The 21,478-nt window shown below is 43.2% G+C and overlaps 1 protein-coding gene across 1 annotated transcript in view; it reads left to right on the top strand.

Annotated features, from left to right (window-relative positions):
- The window catches only part of PTGES3 (prostaglandin E synthase 3), a 35,045-nt gene extending 13,914 nt beyond the window's left edge, over positions 1-21,131 (top strand). Inside the window, exons 2-8 of the mRNA XM_040425628.1 lie at positions 842-955; positions 10,886-10,955; positions 11,121-11,219; positions 13,141-13,230; positions 13,332-13,394; positions 17,583-17,607; positions 19,857-21,131. Of these exons, the coding sequence (XP_040281562.1) occupies positions 842-955; positions 10,886-10,955; positions 11,121-11,219; positions 13,141-13,230; positions 13,332-13,394; positions 17,583-17,607; positions 19,857-19,876 (481 nt within the window). The 3' untranslated portion in view covers positions 19,877-21,131. The remainder of the gene's footprint in view (positions 1-841; positions 956-10,885; positions 10,956-11,120; positions 11,220-13,140; positions 13,231-13,331; positions 13,395-17,582; positions 17,608-19,856) is intronic.
- Positions 21,132-21,478: the final 347 nt, after the last annotated feature.

Genomic DNA, 21,478 nt, shown 5'->3' with positions numbered 1-21,478 from the left:
TGCACAGACGGATCCGCACCTATAATGCAAATGCTTGCATCCGTTGAGAACGGATCCGTCTGCATAACAGCTTTTTCAGATCTGAGTTTTCACAATCGTGAAAACTCATATCCGACAGTATGTTCTAACAAAGAGGCGTTCCCATGGTGATGGGGACGCTTCAAGTTAGAATATACTAAGAACTGTGTACATGACTGCCACCTGCTGCCTGGCAGCACCCGATCTCTTACAGGGGGCTGTGATCCTCACAATTAACCCCTCAGGTGCCGCACCTGAGGGGTTAATTGTGCGGATCTCAGCCCCCTAATCGGGAGCTGCCAGGCAGCAGGGGCCAGATCCCCCTCCCTCCCCAGTATTAAAGCATTGGTGGCCAGTGCGGCTCCCTCCCCAGTATTAAAAGCATTGGTGGCCAGTGCCCTCCCCCCCCTCCCCCCCACTCCCTCCCTCCTCAGCATTAAAAGCATTGGTGGCAGTGGCCACAGGCTAACAACCCCCCTCCCCCCATCATTGGTGGCAGTGGAGCGGCATTTCCGATCGGAATGGAGGCGGAACGGAGCCAAACTGATGCATTCTGAACGGATCCGTTCGGGGCCGCTTGTGAGAGCCCTCAAACGGATCTCACAAGCGGAACCCCAAACGCAAGTGTGAAAGTAGCCTTATGCCGAATCTTTTCCCATAAATCTATATATCAATCTGCTAATCTCCTCCTGCTCTATAACCTGCTGCCTTTTGCATTTTCATAGTGACAGGTTCCAACAGGGGGGGTTCTCCTCCTGGGACACATTTACTACTTGCTGCATTTACTACCTTGTTTATTAAGTAATTGTTTATTTGTCCGCAGGCAAGCGGCATCTGCAAAGTGGTACGATAGGAGGGATTATGTCTTTATTGAATTCTGTGTTGAAGACAGCAAAGAAGTGAAAATAGACTTTCAAAAAGATAAACTAGCCTTCAGGTAAGTGCTGTCAGAACTTATCTGAGAATTGTACGGTTGGAGAATTGCGTCAAGGAGCTGCCAGTAGTAAAGCCTTATTAACTACATGTGTCACATAATACTCCTCGTTAAAGGGATTGTCTCATGAAAACCCCTACCCATGTACCATGTTATGTCCAATGGTAGATATAAAATGAAACTAAAGCCACAGCTACCTACCCCCATATACATTGATGACTACAAAGCACCCAAATACTTGTGCCAAACCATGTTTCCGATGTACAGTGCCAGGACAGCGTATTATGCCTCCTCTAAAACAGATGTGAAGAATGCTTAACCTCTTAGGGACATATGACGTACCGGTACGTCATGATGTCCTGGTACTTAAGGACACATGACGTACCGGGACAATGAAATCAATCAGCAGACACCCTGGGACAATACGCGGGGGGGGGGGGGGGTCCTGTGACCCCACACGTATCGGCGATCGCAGCAAACCGCAGGTCAATTCAGACCTGCGGTTTACGGGTCGTTCCAGTAGAGATCGGCGGTGCCATCGGGTCCCCGTGGTCTCTGTAATGGGGACCCGATGGCATGGAAGGCAGCGAGATGCCTTCCTTAGGCCTCTTTCACATGACCGTTTTTCCCCCCCCTTTTACGGGCCGTTTTTTGCGGTCCGTATACGGAACCATTGATTTCAATGGTTCCGCAAAAAAAACTGAATGTACTCCGTATGCATTCCGTTTCCGTTTTTCCGTTCCGTTTTAACATAGAACATGTCCTATATTTGGCCGCAAATCACGTTCCGTGGCTCCATTAAAGTCTATGGGTCCGCAAAAAAACGGAATGCATACGGAAGTGCATCCGTATGTCTTCCGTATCCGTTCCGTTTTTTGCGGATCCATCTATTGAAAATGAAATTACTGTATACTGTATTTGCCATACGGAAAAACGGAAACAAAAAACGGAACAACGGATCCGTTTAAAACGGACCGCAAAACACTGAAAAAGACATACTGTCGTGTGAAAGAGGCCTTAGGCATCGGCGCTGCCTTCCGGTGAAGAGCCTGTCAGATCTCACAGGCAGGAACCTGTATGAGTAATACACATTGTATTACTCATACAGCCAATACATTCCAATATAGAAGTATTGGAATACATTGTAAAGGGGATCAGACCCCCAAAAGTTGAACTCCCAAAGCGGGACAAAAAAAGTTGAAAAAATAAAGTTTCCCCCCCCAAAAATTAAGTTTCAATGGAAAAAAATACAAAAACTTAATTTCCACCAAATAAAGTAAAAAAAAAAAAAATTGGTAAAAAATAGGGGTGGGGTGGGGAGAAAGGGTAGACATATTAGGTATCGCCGCGTCCATATCGACCGGCTCTATAAACATATCACATGACCTAACCCCTCAGATGAACGCCATAAAAAATAAAAACGGTGCTAAATCATTTTTTGTCACCTTACATCACCAAGCGATCAAAGAGGCGTATGCCCAAAAAAATAGTACCAATCTAACAGTCACCTCATCCCGCAAAAAATGAGCCCCTACCTAAGGCAATCGCCTAAAAAAAAAAAAAAAAACTATGGCTCAGAATATTGAGACACTAAAACATATTTTTTTTTGTTTTAAAAAAGCTGTTATTGTGTAAAACTTAAATAAATAAAAAAAGTATACATATTAGGTATCGCCGTGTCCGTAATAACCTGCTCTATAAAAATATCACATGACCTAACCCCTGAGGTGCATACTGTAAAAAATTTTAAATGGTGTAAAAAAAAGCTATTTTTTTGTTACCTTGCATCACAAAAAGTGTAATAGCAAGTGATCAAAAAGTCACACACCCCAAAATAGTGCCAATTAAACCGTCATCTCATCCCGAAAAAAATTAGCCCCTACACAAGACGGTCACCCAAAAAAATACAATAAAACTATGGCTTTCAGAATGTGGAGACACTAAAGAATAATAAAAAAAATAAAAAAAATCTTTATGTAAAACTGAAACACACAACCAAAAAAAGTTGTCATATTTGCTATTGTCTCGTCCGTGACAACCTGCTCTATAAAAATACCACATGATCTAACCTGTCACATGAATGTTGTAAATAAAAACTGTGCAAAAACAGCTATTTCTTGTTACCTTGCCTCAGAAAAAGTGTAATATAGAGCAACCAAAAATCATATGTACCCTAAAATAGTACCAACAAAACTGCCACCCTATCCCGTAGTTTCTAAATTGTGGTCACTTTTTTGGAGTTTCTACTCTAGGGGCGCATCAGGGGGGCTTCAAATGGGACATGGTGTCAAAAAACCAGTCCAGCAAAATCTGCTTTCCAAAAACCATATGGCATTCCTTTCCTTCTGCGCCCTGCCGTGTGCCCGTACAGCAGTTTACAACAACATATGGGGTGTTTCTGTAAACCACAGAATCGGGGCCATAAATATTGAGTTTTGTTTTGCTGTTAACCCTTGCTTTCTAACTGGAAAAAAATTATTAAAATGGAAAATCTGCCAATTTTGAAATTGTATCTCTATTTTCCATTAATTCTTGTGGAACACCTTAAAAGGTTAACAAAGTTTGTAAAACCAGTTTTGAATACCTTGAGGGGTGTCCGCCACCAATGATAATTACCCCTTAATACAGCAGGCGGGTACTGGCAGATCAGCGGCAGTTATTCTCCTGTATTATGTGTTAAAGTCTGGACCCATGAAGTAGCCTTTAAGTATTAGGCTACACAGAGCGGCGCCCAGCGATGTCCCAGCACTTACTATTCCTGGACGCTGCTCCGTTCGCCCGCTGTGCCCCATTACTGTCTCCTCTCCTGCTCCATATGCTAATTACTATCGGAGCAATGGGGAGGAGACATCAGCTTCTCTAGTGGGCGTTCCTTCCTTCTCCCTGGCTGTAGCGCTGTCCAATCGCAGCGCAGGGAGAAGGAACGCCCACTAGAAAAGCTGATGTCTCCTCCCCATTGCTCCGATAGTAATAAGCATATGGAGCAGGAGAGGAGACAGTAATGGGGCATCCGTTGCTCCGTTCCGTAGCCCCGCAAAAAAAATATAACCTGTCCTATTCTTGTCTGCACTTTGTGGACAAGAATAAGCATTATATTAAAGGCTGTCCGTGCCATTCCGCAAACTTCGGAACGCACACGGACGCCATCCATGTTTTGTGGATCCGCGGTTTGCGGGCCGCAAAAAAGGAACGGTCGTGTGCATGTAGCCTAAGGCTGGTAGATTGGAGCATGGTGAGGACACCACTGTTGGTTTTCTTCCCATCTCCTGCTGCTCCTTCAGTGTGTCATTTGCTGGCTCTACTTCCCCCTCCTCTCCCTCTTGCTGTTGGGGTTCCTCACGGTTCAGTCCTAGGTCCTCTTTTCTCCCTACACAGCCCCTATTAGACAGACTATCACTAGATTCGGATTTAAGTACCATCAGTCTGCTGATGACACCCAACTATATACCTCATTCTGTGATATCACCCCTGTACTATAGAACACCAGTGACTGTCAACTGTCTCTAACATCATGTCCTATGTCTATCTGAAACTGGATCTTTCAAAAATGGAACTACTGGTGTTTGTTTTTTTTCTTCTTCTCCCAACTACGTAAACCTGATATCTCGATCTGTGTGTGGCACTACCATCACACCTATGCAGCACGCTCGCTGTTATGTTTGACACTAATGTTTCCATCACCTTCTATATGAAATCTTTAGCCTGCTCATGCCGCCTGCATCTCAAAAATATCTCTAGAATCCACCCCTTACTTATTGTTGAAACAAAAGCTAATTATTGCCCTGATCCATTCCTGTCTCAATTACTGTAACTAGTTACCTATCAGTCTCCCCCCTCACCAGACTCTCCCCTCTCCAATCTACCATGAATGCCGCAGCCAGGCTCATTTATCTGTCTAACCGCTACTCCGATTCTTCCGCCCTGTGCCAGTCATTGTACTGGTTGTCCATACAGTTTAGGATTCAATGTAAACTTCTCATTCTCGCCCACAAAGCTCTCAGCGCTGCCCCCCTACATCTCCTCCCTCCTCTGTCTACTATCCTACCCGTGCCCTCCGTTCAGCCAGTGACTTACGACTGACATCCACCATAATCCGAACCTCACATTCCCATCTACAAGACTTCTGTTGAGCTGCACCAGTTTTGTGGAATGCCTTACCCCCAGCAATTAGGTTAATTTATAACAGTGATGCCCAACCTACGGCCCGCGTAGTGACCCGAATTTATTAGTGCAAGGAGCGATGCGAACGGCACAGGCAGCAAAGCGATGCTTCCTGTGCCTGCAATCTCCCCCGCCTCCTAGCTAATTTATTCACTGCACTTGCCTTGCCAGGAAGACGGTGCATGCGCACTTCGATGCCTCTGCCAGTGCACCTGTGCGAGATTACGGCGCTTCTCTTCGATTTCACAGAGGCAAGGCAAGTGCAGTGAATAAATTAGCTAGGAAGCGGCTCTGGGAGGGGGGGTTTATCTGTGGGTTTCACTGAGGGGGGGGGGTTTATCTGTGGGTGACACTGAGGAGAACGGGGGGGTATCTGTACAGTAGTTATGCCCTGATATGTGCCCCTTCACAGTAGTTATGCCCAGATATGTGCCCTCCTCACAGCGTTTGCATTTCTTTCTGGCAAAGCTACCTCGTTCCGTCCTGCAAAATTTATACCAAGTCTATTGCGGCCCTCAGACGAAAAATGGTTGGGCACCACTGATTTATAACATCCAGTTTTAGGCGCTGCCTAAAATGTAACCTCCTTTTTACGTTGGCCCATCACATCTCTTAATCTAACTCTTCCCCATTCACCCTCCCCATCATTCTTCTGAACCTGATCCATCATAAAATATTCATACTCAACGCACTCAAATGCACTACAGATGTTGGCTGGTGACAAGGTCATGCATCTTTATAGGTACTCCCTTACTGTGTTTAGATAGCCGGACCAGTGTACAAAACAAGCACCTGTAAGGGTACTTTCACACTTGCGTTGTTTGATTCTGGCAGGCAGTTCCGTTGCCCGAACTGCCTGCCTGATCAGGCAAACTGTATGCAAACGCATGTCATTTTCTCTGACTGATCAGGCATTTTTCAGACTGATCAGTCTGAAAAATGCCTGATCAGTCAGAAAAATGCATTGCAATACCGGATCCATTTTTCCGGTGTAATCAGGCAAAACGGATCCAGTATTTATATTTTTCGCATTTTTAAAGGTCTGTGCAAGCGCAGACCGGAAGGACGGATCCGGCATTCAGGCAAGTCTTCCGTTTTTTCCGCCGGAGATAAAACCGTAGCATGCTACGGTTTTCTCTTTTGCCTGATCAGTCAAAATGACTGAACTGAAGACATACTGATGCACCCTGAACGTATTAAGCTACTTTCACACTTGCGTTTTTCTTTTCCAGCATAGAGTTCCGTCACAGGGGCTCTATACCGGAAAAGAACTGATCAGGCATAGCCCCATGCATTCTGAATGGAGAGTAATCCGTTCAGTTTGCATCAGGATGTCTTCAGTTCAGTCGTTTTGACTGATCAGGCAAAAGAGAAAACCGTAGCATGCTACGGTTTTATCTCCGGCTAAAAAAACTGAAGACTTGCCTGAATGCCGGATCCGGCATTTTTTCCCATAGGAATGTATTAGTGCCGGATCCGGCATTCAGAATACCGGAATGCCTGATCCGTCCTTCCGGTATGCGCATGCGCAGACTGAAAAAAAGGTGAAAAAATAAATGCCGGATCCGTTTTTGCCGGATGACACCGGAAAGACGGATCCGGCATTTCAATGCATTTTTTAGACTGATCAGGATCCTGATCAGGCTTACTAATGCCATCAGTTAGCATACATTTTGCCTGATCCGGCAGGCAGTTCCGGCGACGGAACTGCTTGCCGGATCTCTCTGCCGCAAGTGTGAAAGTAGCCTTACTCTCCATTCAGAATGCATGGGGCTATGCCTGATCAGTTCTTTTCCGGTATAGAGCCCCTGTGACGGAACTCTATGCCGGAAAAGAAAAACGCTAATGTGAAAGTAGCCTTACCTTTTTGTTTCACCCCTATCTCTTCATAGATTGTAAACTCCTGTGCGCAGGGCCCCCATTCCTATTGCTTTAATTGTTGACTTATTTATGGCTGTACATTACCCCCCTGCTTGTTAAGAGCAGTGGAATAGGTTGGTGCTATATAAAAGATTATTAAGATCAGTTACATTAGTTCTACTTTGTGGCTTGTGTTTTTTTTTTTGTTTTTTTTTTACGAAAATGATTAGTCTTAAGCGTTTCACTGCCAGGGGTGTTTGGAAGTTTGCATCACATTTTGTAATACTAACATAATAATCACAGTTCTGACCTGTACATGTACAAATAAAACTCATACTACCACCCCCAATAGCCATATATTTTTTGAAAGCAGACACATGGTCAGAATGCCACATTATACACAGACACCTTCATGCAACTATTTTAAGGGACGGTTGACAACCATATCTACTTTTATCTAACTTTGTGACAGAAATATCCGAACAAACTTGCACCTAAAACACATCCAGTTGTTTAAATATCAAAACAATGTTAAAATATATTGAGGTCTGTAAGTCTCATATATACCCCAAGTGCATACATCAACAAGAGCATGTTTTTAAAAAAAAAAGATTGAATGGAGGATATGCTTATATTTGCCTATCCACAAATGTAAACTGTACACAACAAACAGCTGCCATGTTACCAAAATGTACATTTTCTTAGAGTGCACAGCATACCATGTATAATACTATAACCTAATACACACAACAGTGGTTCTATAAAAAATGAACGAAAATTCAAATTTGCAACAAAAAAATAATAAAATGGAGTCTGCAAAAAACTAAGATGTGAGGAGTTCATACATGCCACACGTGTACATTCAATGCTGCATGTGTTAAAAGAAATGCAAAAAATAAATTTTTACTCACGGTCACCATAAATTGTTTTTAAGCCCTGTAGTTTTTTTTGGGTGTAATACAGAGGACTTTTTTGTGCCCACATTACAAATGAAATATCCACTCCTCCCACGTTTCATCAGAACCACGCGTACTGTGATGAACTGCAGGAGGTTCAGGTGTTGTGCCCATAATACAGGAGCAATAAAGCTCCCATTTTATACCAATCCGAAAGTGCCCTTAGCTAATGCATATTAGATTTTGACATTTACCATTGTTAATTAAGATTACAGTTTCTGTAGGGGGATGCAAATGAGATTCTATATAATGTATGCAAATGTTGGTTGGTGCATTCTGGTTTCTGACTGATGATCTTTTCCATCTGTCAGAAATATACTAGATTCTTCTCTACTGATATCGCAACGGGTATTGCTAGAGAAGCAGTTTACTCTAAAGATCAAGTATGGACAGGATAAGGGGACAATGTAAAACTTTGGTGTGTTTGGTGCTGTGATCCAGACTCTGATGAACGCCTGCACCATGGCATCAATAATGGCCTAATTAGATGCAGAGGGTTGATTAGATGAGCATGCACTCATGTTCTCCCTCCTTTTCTGGGGAAAAAAGGCCCCCCATCTGATTGCTAGGGGAAGGGAGATTGATGACATAAACAGAAATCCATGTTACCCTCCCCCCGGGGACATGTACAGTTAGACAGGGAGAGAGAGAAGGCTGTTTGTCTTCTAACCTCCTGACGCTTGTTAGCACATCCCCAAGTACCCCCTCCTCCTCCAAGCTGACTGACGTCTCAGGCGGCTGAAGGGGGGGGAGGGGGGCTGCTTTATCGGGGCATATCTCAGGCTGTGTAGCAACTACAGCTGTGAGACAGTCTAAGGCTACTTTCACACTAGCGGCACGGACCTCCGGCAGGCTGTTCCGTCGGGTGAACAGCCTGTCGGATCCGTCCTGCCACTAGTGACCGTGTGCCTCCGGACTGCCGCTCCATTCCCTTTGACAATAATGGGGGCAGGGGCAGAGTTCCGGCAAGGCACGGCGAGAGGCTGCTGGAATAAAACTACGACAAGTCTCTCGCCGGAACTCTGCCCCCGCCCCCATTATAGTCAATGGGGACGGAGAGGCAGTCCAGAGGCACACGGTCACTAGCGGCAGGACGGATCCGACCGGCTGTTCACCCGACGGAACAGCCTGCTGGCGGTCCGTGCAGCTAGTGTGAAAGTTGCCTAAGCCAGGCATGCTCAACCTGCAGCTGATGTAACTCCCAATATATCGTGGCTTGCATTGTGATCCTGGTCTTTCCAGGACCAAGCCATTTTTCACCTTTCTGCCCAGGCCATATTTAGCAAATCTGACATGTCACTTTATGTGGTAATAACTTTAAAACGATTTTACTTATCCAGGCCATTCTGATATTGTTTTCTCGTCAAAATGTAATTTTTTATTTATCAAAAAAATTCCAAATTCACCAGAAATTTGGAAAAATTAGCAAATTAAAATTTTTGACGTTTATAATAGTAATAACTCCAAAAATAGTTACTACTTTACATTCCCCATATGTCTACTTCATGTTTTGATCATTTTGTGAATGCCATTTTACTTTTTGGGGACGCTAGAAGTTTAGAAGCAAATCTTGAAATTTTTCTGAATTTTCAAAACCCACTTTTTAAGGACCAGTTCAGGTCTAAAGTCAAAAATGACCCCATTTTAGAAACTACACCCCTCAAGGTATTCAAAACTGATCTTTTTTTTTTTTTTTTTTAAACTTTAACCCTTAGGTGTTCCACAAGAATTAATGGAAAATGGAGATGAAATTTCAGAATTTCACTTTTTTGCCAGATTTTAAATTTTATCAGTCCCCCCCACACTAACAAAGCAAGGGTTAACAGCCAACCAAAACTCTATATTTATTGCCCTGATTCTGTAGTTTACAGAAACACCCCATATGTGGTCGTAAACTGCTGTACAGGCACACGGCAGGGCACAGAAGGAAGGGAACGCCATAGGGTTTTTGAAAGGCAGATTTCACTGGGATAATTTTAAACTGCCATGTCACATTTAAAGACCCCCTAGAGTAGAAACTCCAAAAAAGTGACACCATTTTAGAAACTACGGGATAGGGTGGCAGTTTTGTGGCTACTATTTTAGGGTACATATGATTTTTGGTTGCTCTATATTACACTTTTTGTGAGGCAAGATAACAAGAAATAGCTGTTTTGGCACAGTTTTTATTTTTTGTTATTTACAATGTTCATTTGACAGGTTAGATCATGTGGTATTGTTATAGAGGCACATCATGGACGTGGCGATACCTAATATGTATTCTTTTTTTAGTTGTTTTACACAATAACAGCCTTTTTTAATTTAAAAAAAAAAATCATGTTTTAGTGTCCCCATAGTCTGAGAGCCCTAGTTTTTTTTTTTTTTTTTTGGGCGGTTGTCTTAGGTAGGGTCTCATTTTTTGTGGGATGAGATGACTGGTACTATTTTGGGGTGCGTATGATTTTTTTGATCGCTTGGTATTACAATTTTTGTGATGTAAGGTGACAAAAAATGGCTTTTTTGACTTTTTTTTTTTTTTATGGTGTTCAACTGAGAGGTTAGGTCATGTGATATTTTTATAGAGGTCGTTACAGATGTGGCAATACCTAATATGTATGCTTTTTTTTTTTATTTATGTAAGTTTTACACTCCTTTTTGAAACCAAAAAATGTTTTGGTGTCTACATAGTCTGAGAGCCATGTTTTTTGTTTTTTTTGGGGAGGCGATGGTCTTAGGTAGGGTATAATTTTTGCGGAATGAGATGACTGCCATTATTTTGGGGTGCATATGACTTTGATCACTTGCTATTACGGTACAACCCCCTTAATATCAGAGATCTATTAATGTTTCCTTTTGTAGGTCGCATGAAAGTAACATCTGATCCTCTGATAAGTGTATTAACTTCTTGAATGGAGGAAACACCTATTGACTATTACAGACTCCGGTAATCATTTTGTTTCCCCTTCATTTTTTTTAGATGTCTGGGAGGAGCCGATAACATTAAATACTTAAATGAAGTCGAGCTGTATAAGTCCATTGATCCCAATGTAAGTTCTTGTTTTCTTCTCTAATTGTATGTCATCTGCCAAAGACTAGTACGCTGGAAGTAGATATTTAGAACTGTAGTTTGTAATACTGCTAGGTGGGTGTGTGCTGTGCAAGTATTGTAACTGGGAAATCAATTCATGAACATTTTTCTTTTCTCCTTATAGGAGTCTAAACATAAAAGAACAGACAGATCTGTCTTGTGTTGTTTACGAAAAGCAGAATCTAGCCAGTCTTGGCCGAGACTGACAAAAGAGAAGGCAAAGGTAACTAATTGCTATGGGGACCTTTGCACTAATGGGGACCTTTGCACTAATGTATTATTTGTTTTCTAAATGCAAAATCTCTGATTGGTGGGGGGAGGGTTGGGGGCAGACATCCAATCCCCACCAACCAATCAGCTGTTCGGGGAAGCCACCACCGCCAGTAACTATACAGTGAATGGTGCTGGAAGTAGCAAACATTGTTCACTGTAGTGGCCATGCCAAGGTACTGCTGCTCGCTCTCATGAGCTGTAGTATGCCAGAAACTTCTCTTGTCTCTTCTCTTAGGGCCGTTTCACACGAGTGAGTCCATTGCACGCTCCGTGTCAGCGTGATCCTACTTCTGGACTTGCAGGAGCGCACATGCATTATCATGATTTATAATGCTGTGTGCCTCTGCTTGACCTTACTTCTACAGAATCATACTGACTGCTTTGTCACTATGATCCTGTATCAGTAAGGTCAAGCAGAGGCACACAGCATTATGAATCATAACTCTGTGTGCTCCTGCATGTCAAAAACGGAGGATCGCGCTGACACACGAAGCATGATTACTACAATGGACTTGGCTTGTGTGAAACAGCCCTTGGTGTCTGCTGCAGAGAAGGGGGTTGTACACAGCAGATCTGAGTGTGAAGAGGGGGAACGCATCCATACAAGGTAGCTCTCACTGGCTGCAGATAGGGAGGAAAGCATACAAAAGGAAGTTTTGCAAGTCTAGAGAGAAAGCAGAGCAGCCATAGCAACTTTACGTGGGAGGGGGCGTCACACAATCCTCAAGATCAGTGATTGTCAGCACAAGGTGGTGGATATCTAATGTGCTGTAGAAGGGGGAAGTCATTCCAGGAATAATGCTGTGCTGATACATGGGTACTAGAGAGTTAATGAAGGCTGCAGCATCTTGGACACCTACTTCACATCCAGCATTTGATACTACCACATAAGGCCTTCTGCACACGACGGTATCCATTTTTGCAGTCCAAATATCGCTAATCCGCAGAACACAGGTACCGGCCATGTGGGTTCTGCATTTTGTGGATCAGTACATCCTGCCCTCTGTTAGAAATGACTATTCTGGTCCACAACACAGACAAGAATAGGACCTGTTCTATCTTTTTTGTGGGGTTGTGAAACGGAAATACGGATATGGACAACACGCAGTGTGCTGTCCACATCTTTTGCAGCCCCGTTGAAATGAATGCGGATCAGATGCGGACCAAAACTACGGTTGTGTGCATGAGGCTGAGGGAATGAAGAATGCAGCCTGAAACGCTTAAATTTTTCTTTTTACTCAATTACTCGAAGTAACGACCACTAACATGTAAAAGTAATTTTTCCTATGTCCACAGCCTCTAAAATTATTTTAAAGTGTCCTTTGTGTTTTGTACATTCACATGACACTGAGGAATAAAAGCCATAAAAAACTGATACACTGGCTTTTTTTGTTAAATACAAACACTTACTGTGCCCTCAGTATGACCACCACTATTATAAATGGCCTCCGCAGTGCCTCCAGAAAAAAAATAAACTCAACCACTTGCACGCCCAGTGGAGGCAGCAGGACCTGCACCCCAAGAGTAATAACATCACATTATCATGCTGGAGTGTCAGGTCCTGCTGCCTCCAGAGAAGATGGTGTCCCCACGTGTGCAAGTGGCTGAGGTTTCTTTTTTTTCCCTAGTGAATCAGTTTAACAGCCGTTAGATGGGTGCACTCCTGTCTAAATGGCTGTTAAAAACTGACCCATAAACTTCAAATAAACAGTCGAAAATAGGATATGTCAAACTCCATGTGAATAGCCCCATAAACTGCAATGGTTTTGAAAACGACTGACAACCCTAAAAAAAAAAAAAGTTGAACTGCTGTTCTTTGAATGAGGCATTAACATTGATATTTTTGGTCCGTATTTGCATTTTTCTTAAAGCTCAACTGGCTAAGTGTGGACTTTAACAACTGGAAAGATTGGGAAGATGACTCAGATGAAGATCTGTCCAATTTTGACCGCTTCTCAGAGGTTAGTGACATCTGCCTTTTTAGTTTTTTTTCTTCTTTGAACATGTTTATGTAGATATGATATAATACATGGCATGCCCCCGTGACTGTTTTATTTTACAGATGATGAACAATATGGGAGGAGATGAAGATGTAGACTTACCTGAAGTAGATGGTGCAGATGATGTAAGTTTTAGTATCTTAAACTAGTACGAATCATTGTTTTTTGTCACGTAATGGCATTTCCTCAAGTATAATTTTGCAGATTTTAGAATTTTCTGTAACAATGTGGTATCATCCTTGTAAGGCCAAGATAGGGTTTCCACCTTTCCCAACAAAAAATTGTAGCCAAGGTCACACAGGTAAAAAGGAGTTTGGGGGCATGGCTTAACACGGGCTATTTAATACCAGTGGATTGATCATGCTTTTAAAATCAAATGCTTTGTGAACAGATCTTAATAAATGAGCTTTTATGGAGAATCAAATAACCAGGAACATACACCCTCTGCACCCATTTCAGTGCTGCACTATGCACTAAGCTCTGTTTTCCCTGGTTTGCCCTATTGCAGTGATGCCCAACCTGCGGCCCGCGAAGCCGTGTCATGCGGCCCGCGCAGTGACCGGACTTTATCAGCGCAGGGAGCGCTGCGAACGGCACAGGCAGCAAAGCGATGCTGCCTGTGCCTGCAATCTCTCTGCCCAGCGCCGCCTCCTAGCTAATTTATTCACTGCACTTGCCTCTGTGAAATTGAAGAGAAGTGCCATAATCTCGCACAGGCGCACTGGCAGAGGCATCGAAGTGCGCATGCACCGTCTTCCTGGCCTCTGCCAGTGCGCCTGTGCGAGATTACGGCGCTTCTCTTCAATTTCACAGAGGCAAGTGCAGTGAATAAATTAGCTAGGAAGCGGCTCTGGGTGGGGGGGAAATATCTGTGGCTGACACTGAGGGGGGGGGGGGGAAGATATCTGTGGATGACACTGGGGGGGGGGGGGAAGAAGATATCTGTGGATGACACTGGGGGGGGGGGGGGGGAGAAGATATCTGTGGATGACACTGGGGGGGGGGGAGAAGATATCTGTGGATGACACTGGGGGGGGGGGGGAAGATATCTGTGGAGGACACTGGGGGGGGGGGGAGAAGATATCTGTGGATGACACTGGGGGGGGGGAGAAGATATCTGTGGATGACACTGGGGGGGGGGAGAAGATATCTGTGGATGACACTGGGGGGGGGGGGGGAGAAGATATCTGTGGATGACACTGGGGGGGGGGAGAAGATATCTGTGGATGACACTGGGGGGGGGGAGAAGATATCTGTGGATGACACTGGGGGGGGGGAAGATATCTGTGGATGACACTGGGGGGGGGGGAAGATATCTGTGGATGACACTGAGGGGGGGGGGGGGGGGAAGATATCTGTGGATGACACTGGGTGGGGGTGTATCTGTGGATGACACTGAGGGGGATCTAGGGAGGGGTGTGGGGATGTAGGGGTGGGAGGTCCGATAGGTATGTGGGGGTGGGAGATCCTAGAGGGGGGCCCATACTTTTTTTTGCTATGGGGCCCAGTCATTTCTAGCTACGCCCCTGATTGGTAAGATTGGGCGGGCACTGGTGCGATAGAGCTCCCTGCTGTAGGAGAAGCCGGCGGGAGATGAAAGGAGGACAGGCCAGCTCCTGGTGGTGTCGGGCACACAGCGCAAGCATGGCGGTAGAGGATCTGACTGAAGCCTAAAGACCAGACAGCAAGGTAGACCTGCAGAAGAAGGTGACAGCGCAGTATGTGATGTATGTAGTGCAGTGTGTGATCATCACATACTGCACTACATACATTACACACATGTATACATCGCATGCCCCCTCACAGTAATAATGCCAAGATATGTGCCCTCTTCACAGTAGTAATGCTCACACGTGCCCCCTCACAGCGTTTGCATTTCTTTCTGGCAAAGCTACCTGGTTCCAGCCTGCAAAATATATACCAATTCTAGTGCGGCCCTCAGACGAAAAATGGTTGGGCACCACTGCCCTATTGGATTGGTTTGTAAGACTAATTTAAAACAATCCTTTATTGCAACATTTAGGGCTCATGCACATGACCGTATGTATTTTGCGGAATGGAATAGCTGGCCCCTAATGCAACAGTACTATCCTTGTCTGTAATGCGGACAAGATTAGGGCATGTTCGTCTTTTTTTTGGTTTGTTTGTTTGTTTGTTTTTGTACAGAAATGGAAGGTACACAGAGTACCTTCTTTCTTTTTTTTTTTTTTGCGGATCCATTGAAATGACTGGTTCTGCATGCAGTCCGGGCACGGAAAGAAAATGTTTGTGTACATGAGCCCTTAGTGATAGAAAGAAAATACATTTTCTTTCTATCAGAAATATATCGGACCCTTCTGGGGTATGGCCTGGATAGGGACTGTGCAAGATGTAAAGTTGATTAATGTTTGTGTGGGGTGCTTTGACACAGTGACCTGGATGCTGGTAAACTTCTTGGCCACGGTGTATAATTGGTCATAGAAGGGTGATTAGACCAGCACGCACTCTCCTACATCGCTCCTTTTCTGATATGTGATGGAGAGAATGTATGCTTTCTGATTGGGTTGTGGGAAAGATAACCTGCACAGAAATCCATGTTGGGCATCACATCTGTGTCTGAGGCTCCATTAAAAATATTTCACATTATAGCGCATGCTGCACTTTTATGTCCAGTAAAACACCAGGTTTTCTAATGTAAACCTGAAAGGTCTTAGTCAGTGCGGTCTGTCAGATGGCATTTTTCCATCATTGAAAAACTCCACTTCAGTTATTTTTTGTTTTTCTGCTGTAACAGTGCAAAGAAATGGAAATAAACTAAAGGGAGACTTATAAAAACTGGTGTAAAAGAATTTCTGTAAAGCGCTGCAGATTATAGCAGCGCTATATAAGTGCTCCTAGCAACCAATCGGATTCCACTTTTCATTTTTCATAGCTCCTTTGGAAAATTAAAGGTGGAATCTGATTGGTTGCTGTGGGCAACTAAGCCAGTTTTCCTTTACACTAGTTTTGATTAAATCCCCTGAATATTTTCCCACAAATCTATATACAGATCCGCTCAGCTGCTTCTGCTGTATAACAAGCTTCCTATAGATTCAGCTGCATTTTGTGGTGACAAGTTCCCTTAAAAGGGATTGACACATCTGGACATGTATGACATATCGATATTGTGGGACCTGTTCCTACCTCAAGAATGGGGCCCTGCCATCAAAGGAGAGGATGCTGTGCATTTTGTCTTTCTCCATTCACTCCTGTGGGATTTCAAAATATGGCAGAGCCAGCCCTACGTGTATGAACAGGGCAACAATTCCATCTTTAGCAAGTGAGAGATGCCATTTTTTATTTATTATAAGACAATGATTTGGGAAATATGTAGCCATATGTGCGAGCGTCTTAGGCCAATTTCACATATCAGTGTTTTAGTCCGTGATTTCCATCAGTGACTGTAAACCGAAACCAGGGATGGAGCCTACACAAAGATGAGATGCAGGGCACCCTGTAAATTGATAGCGTAACTGGTTAAGAGGAAGTCTTCAGGGGTACGGATAACACTTTATATTAGGCTGCCTTGCCTAATATATTAAAGAGCACAGTCTTTAACCGGTACAGAGTAAAATATTAACCCTGTCTTTTTGCCAAGAAAGAAGACACTACCATCTGAGTTACGGCTCATGCACACAACCGTATGTATTTTGCGGTCTGCAAAAAATACGGATGACGTCCGTGTGGATTCCGTATTTTGCGTAACAGCTGGCCCCTAATAGAACAGTACTATCCTTGTCCGTAATTCAGACAATAATAAGACTTGTTCTATTTTTTTGTGGGACGGAAATGGAATGCACACGGAGTAACCTCCGTTTTGTTTGTTTTTTTGCCCATTGAAATGGTTGCACATACGGTCTGTAAAAATGGGAGCGGACACACAAATAAAATATGTTCGTGTGCATGAGCCCTTAGTGACATAAAATCCTCCTCTTTCTTAAATCTCCAGGGAAGTTTTAATTACGACATTTTTTTTCTTCTTCCTATTATCGTAAAAAAAATAGTGACTTTGGAGAAGCTAAAACCATAGCATTTTCACATGGTAAACAGTAGTGCACAGATGAGGCAGGGTTGGGTCGCTGTTTCATTGCGGTTATGTATTAGGATGTGGTACAAGTATGGATCTGTCCGCTTCTTTCCCTTTTTCACAAGTGAAGTGCAGCATTGAGATGGGTGACAGGCAGAAGGATAACGGCACCATTGTTTTCCTAGTACTTTATACACTTGTTTACATGCAGTGGTTTCCCCATTCTTCTGTCACAAGTGCTGAAGTTTTTTTTTTTGCTTCTCTTTAGGATTCACCAGACAGTGATGATGAAAGTAAGTTCTAGTCTTCTAATTCTACACGTCGAAGCACACAAACTGGAATGAAATTTTATGCTATGTTTTACTTATGCTTTTCATGGTCTCCTGTATTTAAGGGAACCTGTTATGTCCCTAAGGGTCCATTCACATGTCCGTAGAATGTGTTGGCATCCGTTCTGCAAATTGCCTTCTCTATGGGGCAGGAATGGATGCGGGCAGCACACAGTGTGCTGTCTGCATTTGCAGAGTGCGCCCCGATCTTCCGGTCCGCGGCTTTGGAAAAAAATAGAACATGTCCTACTCTTGTCCGCAATTGCGGACATGAATAGGCAGTTTTATGGGGGTGCCGGCCGGGTGTATTCCGGATCCTCAATACACTACAGACGTGTGAATGGTCCTTACTCTGCCTTTCCTGAGGGTAGAATAGTGTAGTGACAAACATGCTGATTTCAGTGGGCTTTTACCTTCACCAGCAAGGAGTCAAATGAAGTCAATGATATTCGTAAGATGCAGGCTCCGTTCAGCCGCTAATTGACAGGTTTTTCTGTATGCACAGCGTACTGTTAATCAGCATGGGGAGGGAGGAGGAGTCGCATCTCATGACTATCAGAGTCGATGCTGGCCAGATGCTTCAGTAATATGTAAGTTCTAGAAAAAAAACACACATCCACATAAGTGAAGCTGAAATCAGAGTGTCTGTCACTACACAACTTGGAAAAAAAAAGGCAGCAAAAGGGACCTGAGATGTTATCATTTAAGCTTCCTTTCGTGTTAAACATACACTACTCACAAAAAGTTAGGGATATTTGGCTTGTGGATGAAATTTCAGGATGAACGTAAAATGCACTATAACCTTTACATGTCAATGTAATGTGACTATCTCTAAACTTTTGAATGCACATGTCCAACTGGTCAATGTTTCATTACTTTTTGCACAACTTGTTCTCTAACAAGTAGCTTAATGGCAAAATTCACAACAGGTGTTTGATCCATGAATCGCCCAATAAATTTCCTGGTTCAATTAGAATTGGTATTTAAACAGTCCTCCTCATCATGCTGTTCACATTTTGACCTCATGAGACCAAGACAACACCTAACAATTGATCAACAGTTCCTTGCCATTGTGAAGGCTTCAAGCAGGATTTTCTCAGATGGAAGTGGCCACTGAACTTAGTGTCATCAGCAGGTTGCAACAGAGCAACTGGAAGAGTCTCACAGAAAGGCTTAGAAGCGGACGTCCTCTGGCCACATCCAACACTGATGACCACTTCATTGTGAACAATGCCCTGCGGAACCAGATAATGAATGCTAGACAACTCCAGACACATTTAAGGGAGGTGAAAGGCACCCAAGTGTTACGTCAGACCATTCGAAGCCGTTTACATCAGCGTGGTCTGCATGCTAGATGACCTGCAAATGTACCTGACAGGCGTAATCTTCTTGCATGGGCCAGGGAGCATCTACACTGGAAGAGGGACCCATGGTCCTCAGTGCTGTTCACTATAAAAGTCGATTCACGCTGAGCAGAAATGATGGCCGCCAACGATGTTGGAGACGTCAAGGAGAGCGCTATGCATCAGCCACTGTTGTCACCAAACAAGTCTTTGGTGGTGGTGTTACAGTGTGGGCAGGTGTGTCTAGTCAATACCGAATAGCCCATACTACTTGAAGAACATCATTAATCCAGTTGTGCCTCTGCATGAGCAACACAGGCCTAATTTCATCTTCATGGACGACAATGCCCAGCTTATCGAGGTCGCATCATTAGTGAACGGCTGCTGGAGATTGGGGTACCTCAAATGCAGTGGCCTGCACTTTCTCCATACCTGAATCCCATTGAAAACCTATGGGATCAGCTGATTTGCCGTGTAGAGGCTCATAACCCTATACCCCAGAACCTACCTGAGGGCCGCCCTTCAAGAAGAGTGGGATGCCATTCCTCAGCAGACAATAAGTCGACTTGTGAACAGCATTAGACGTTGTCAAGCTGTAATTAATGCTCAAGGCCACATTACAAGTTATTGAGACATGGACATTTTTGTGGGGGTATACCCACCACTGTTAGGTTTTGTTTCAATAAATTGTTTGATATGAGGAAAAGACCATTGCTGCTTCTACTTAAATGCCTTACTTTCATGATATAATATCACTGTAGCGTGAACTTTTTTAAGTTTTCAATGTAACTGGAAGCCAAATATCCTTAACTTTTTGTGAGTAGTGTAAATCCTATAACTTTTTAAAACCTTTCAATTCTTTTTCTCTAGAAATGCCTGACCTGGAATAAGAAGATACATCAACCTAAAATGTGGGAGGAGGGTGGGAGAATGGGTGGAAAGAATATTTCAACACACTCTGCAACAGTTGCCGATACCCAAGTTAAGTTGTAAATACAGAGTACTTCCAGTCAGCCTTGTACGTGTATCACCGAATGGCGCTTACCAGGTGTTGAGTTACAATTGTACAGGACATTCATAAAATCAATAAAATCTTAATACGACAGAGCTGCTTTTTTAAATGGTAACCATAACACATTTATAGGGGTTGTCTAATCTTAGACATTGGTGGCATATCGCTAGGTTATGCCACCAATGTCAGATGGGTGTGGGTCCAACCTCTGGACCCCTAATGTGAGCGGAGAGCTGCCATCCTCCATTAATTTCTGTGGGAAAAATGAATGGCGTAGGGGCCGCGCTTGTGCGGTGCGTTCTCCATTCATTTCTACGAGATGGGTATGGGTCTCTGAGGTGGAACACGCACCTGTTTGATCTTTGGCACAAACCTGTTAAGTATGTTGTGTATTCCTCATCTCTCCACTTGTGGTTATAAGAAGTTTTTATGTACCCTTGGTTTACATGAGAGCACGTTCTCCAAAATGCTGAATTGAAACCTACAGAGAGAACCATTACGACATAAAATAATTATTTTGATCCTCTAAAGTACATTGAGTATCCAGCTATACTGTTCTGAGTGCTGTACTTGCTCTGCCAAGGAAGTGAGTTCTGTAGTTCTTCCAGTGTCGCTGAAAGTGCTTGGTCTACAGAAACCAAATCTGGATCTCCTTTATAGATAAAAATTTTAATTTGATCTATGGGAATTACAGTTCATTTTAACACTGACATCTAGAGTACGCCCCCATTATTAGTTACATATGTTCCTAGTAAAACCCAGTAGACTTTAAGTCACGGGTTTCCTTCAGTAGTTGCGCTTCTTTATGCAATGATTTGGGTTTTCTGGATACAAAGTGAGGTTGAGACTGTCCTATTTGTAACCATGAGTCCTGTACAATTGGTCTGACCCTTTGCATTTCCACCTTGGAAGAGTGTAGACAGCTGTACATTGTTTCTCTCATCAGTCTGTACATTTAGACCAAATTGTATTTGCACTGTCACAGTATATATTAAAAAGGAAAGCGTAACAATGTTAATACACTATACTGTTTTGTTTGTTTTTCTTTAATCGGGTGAAAAGCCTAAGTTGTATTGGAATTGATGGGGATTTTTTTAATTGTCTGCATTATTTCTAATAAACTATTAAGAGACTTAATTATGATTTTTTTTATTTTATGTATTAAAAAAACATACCACTTGGTCTTCATTTTTATTTATTTTCTTTACATTATAAAGTGAATGTAATAGTGCAGCCCATAAGCGATAATCCTATACTGTGACCATACAGATTCAGTCATTTGAATGTTTAATCATTTTGACACAATGCCATAGAACAGTAGCATTTATGTAAGTTAAAGGAACACTAAATGTAGAAATTGAATGATACACACAAGACCTAAACATGCCTTATGCTGTTTGTCTGGAGGATGTATTTGCAGCTTCTGCAGCAAATTGATTTCCTGTGTATTCCTTTGATTTGATTTTTGGTTTAGAAATGA

The sequence above is a fragment of the Bufo bufo genome, chromosome 3 (assembly GCF_905171765.1).
Source record: "Bufo bufo chromosome 3, aBufBuf1.1, whole genome shotgun sequence".
Classification (NCBI taxonomy): domain Eukaryota; kingdom Metazoa; phylum Chordata; class Amphibia; order Anura; family Bufonidae; genus Bufo; species Bufo bufo.
Note: the sequence above shows the minus strand (reverse complement) of the source record. Positions and strands in the feature narration are given on the sequence as shown.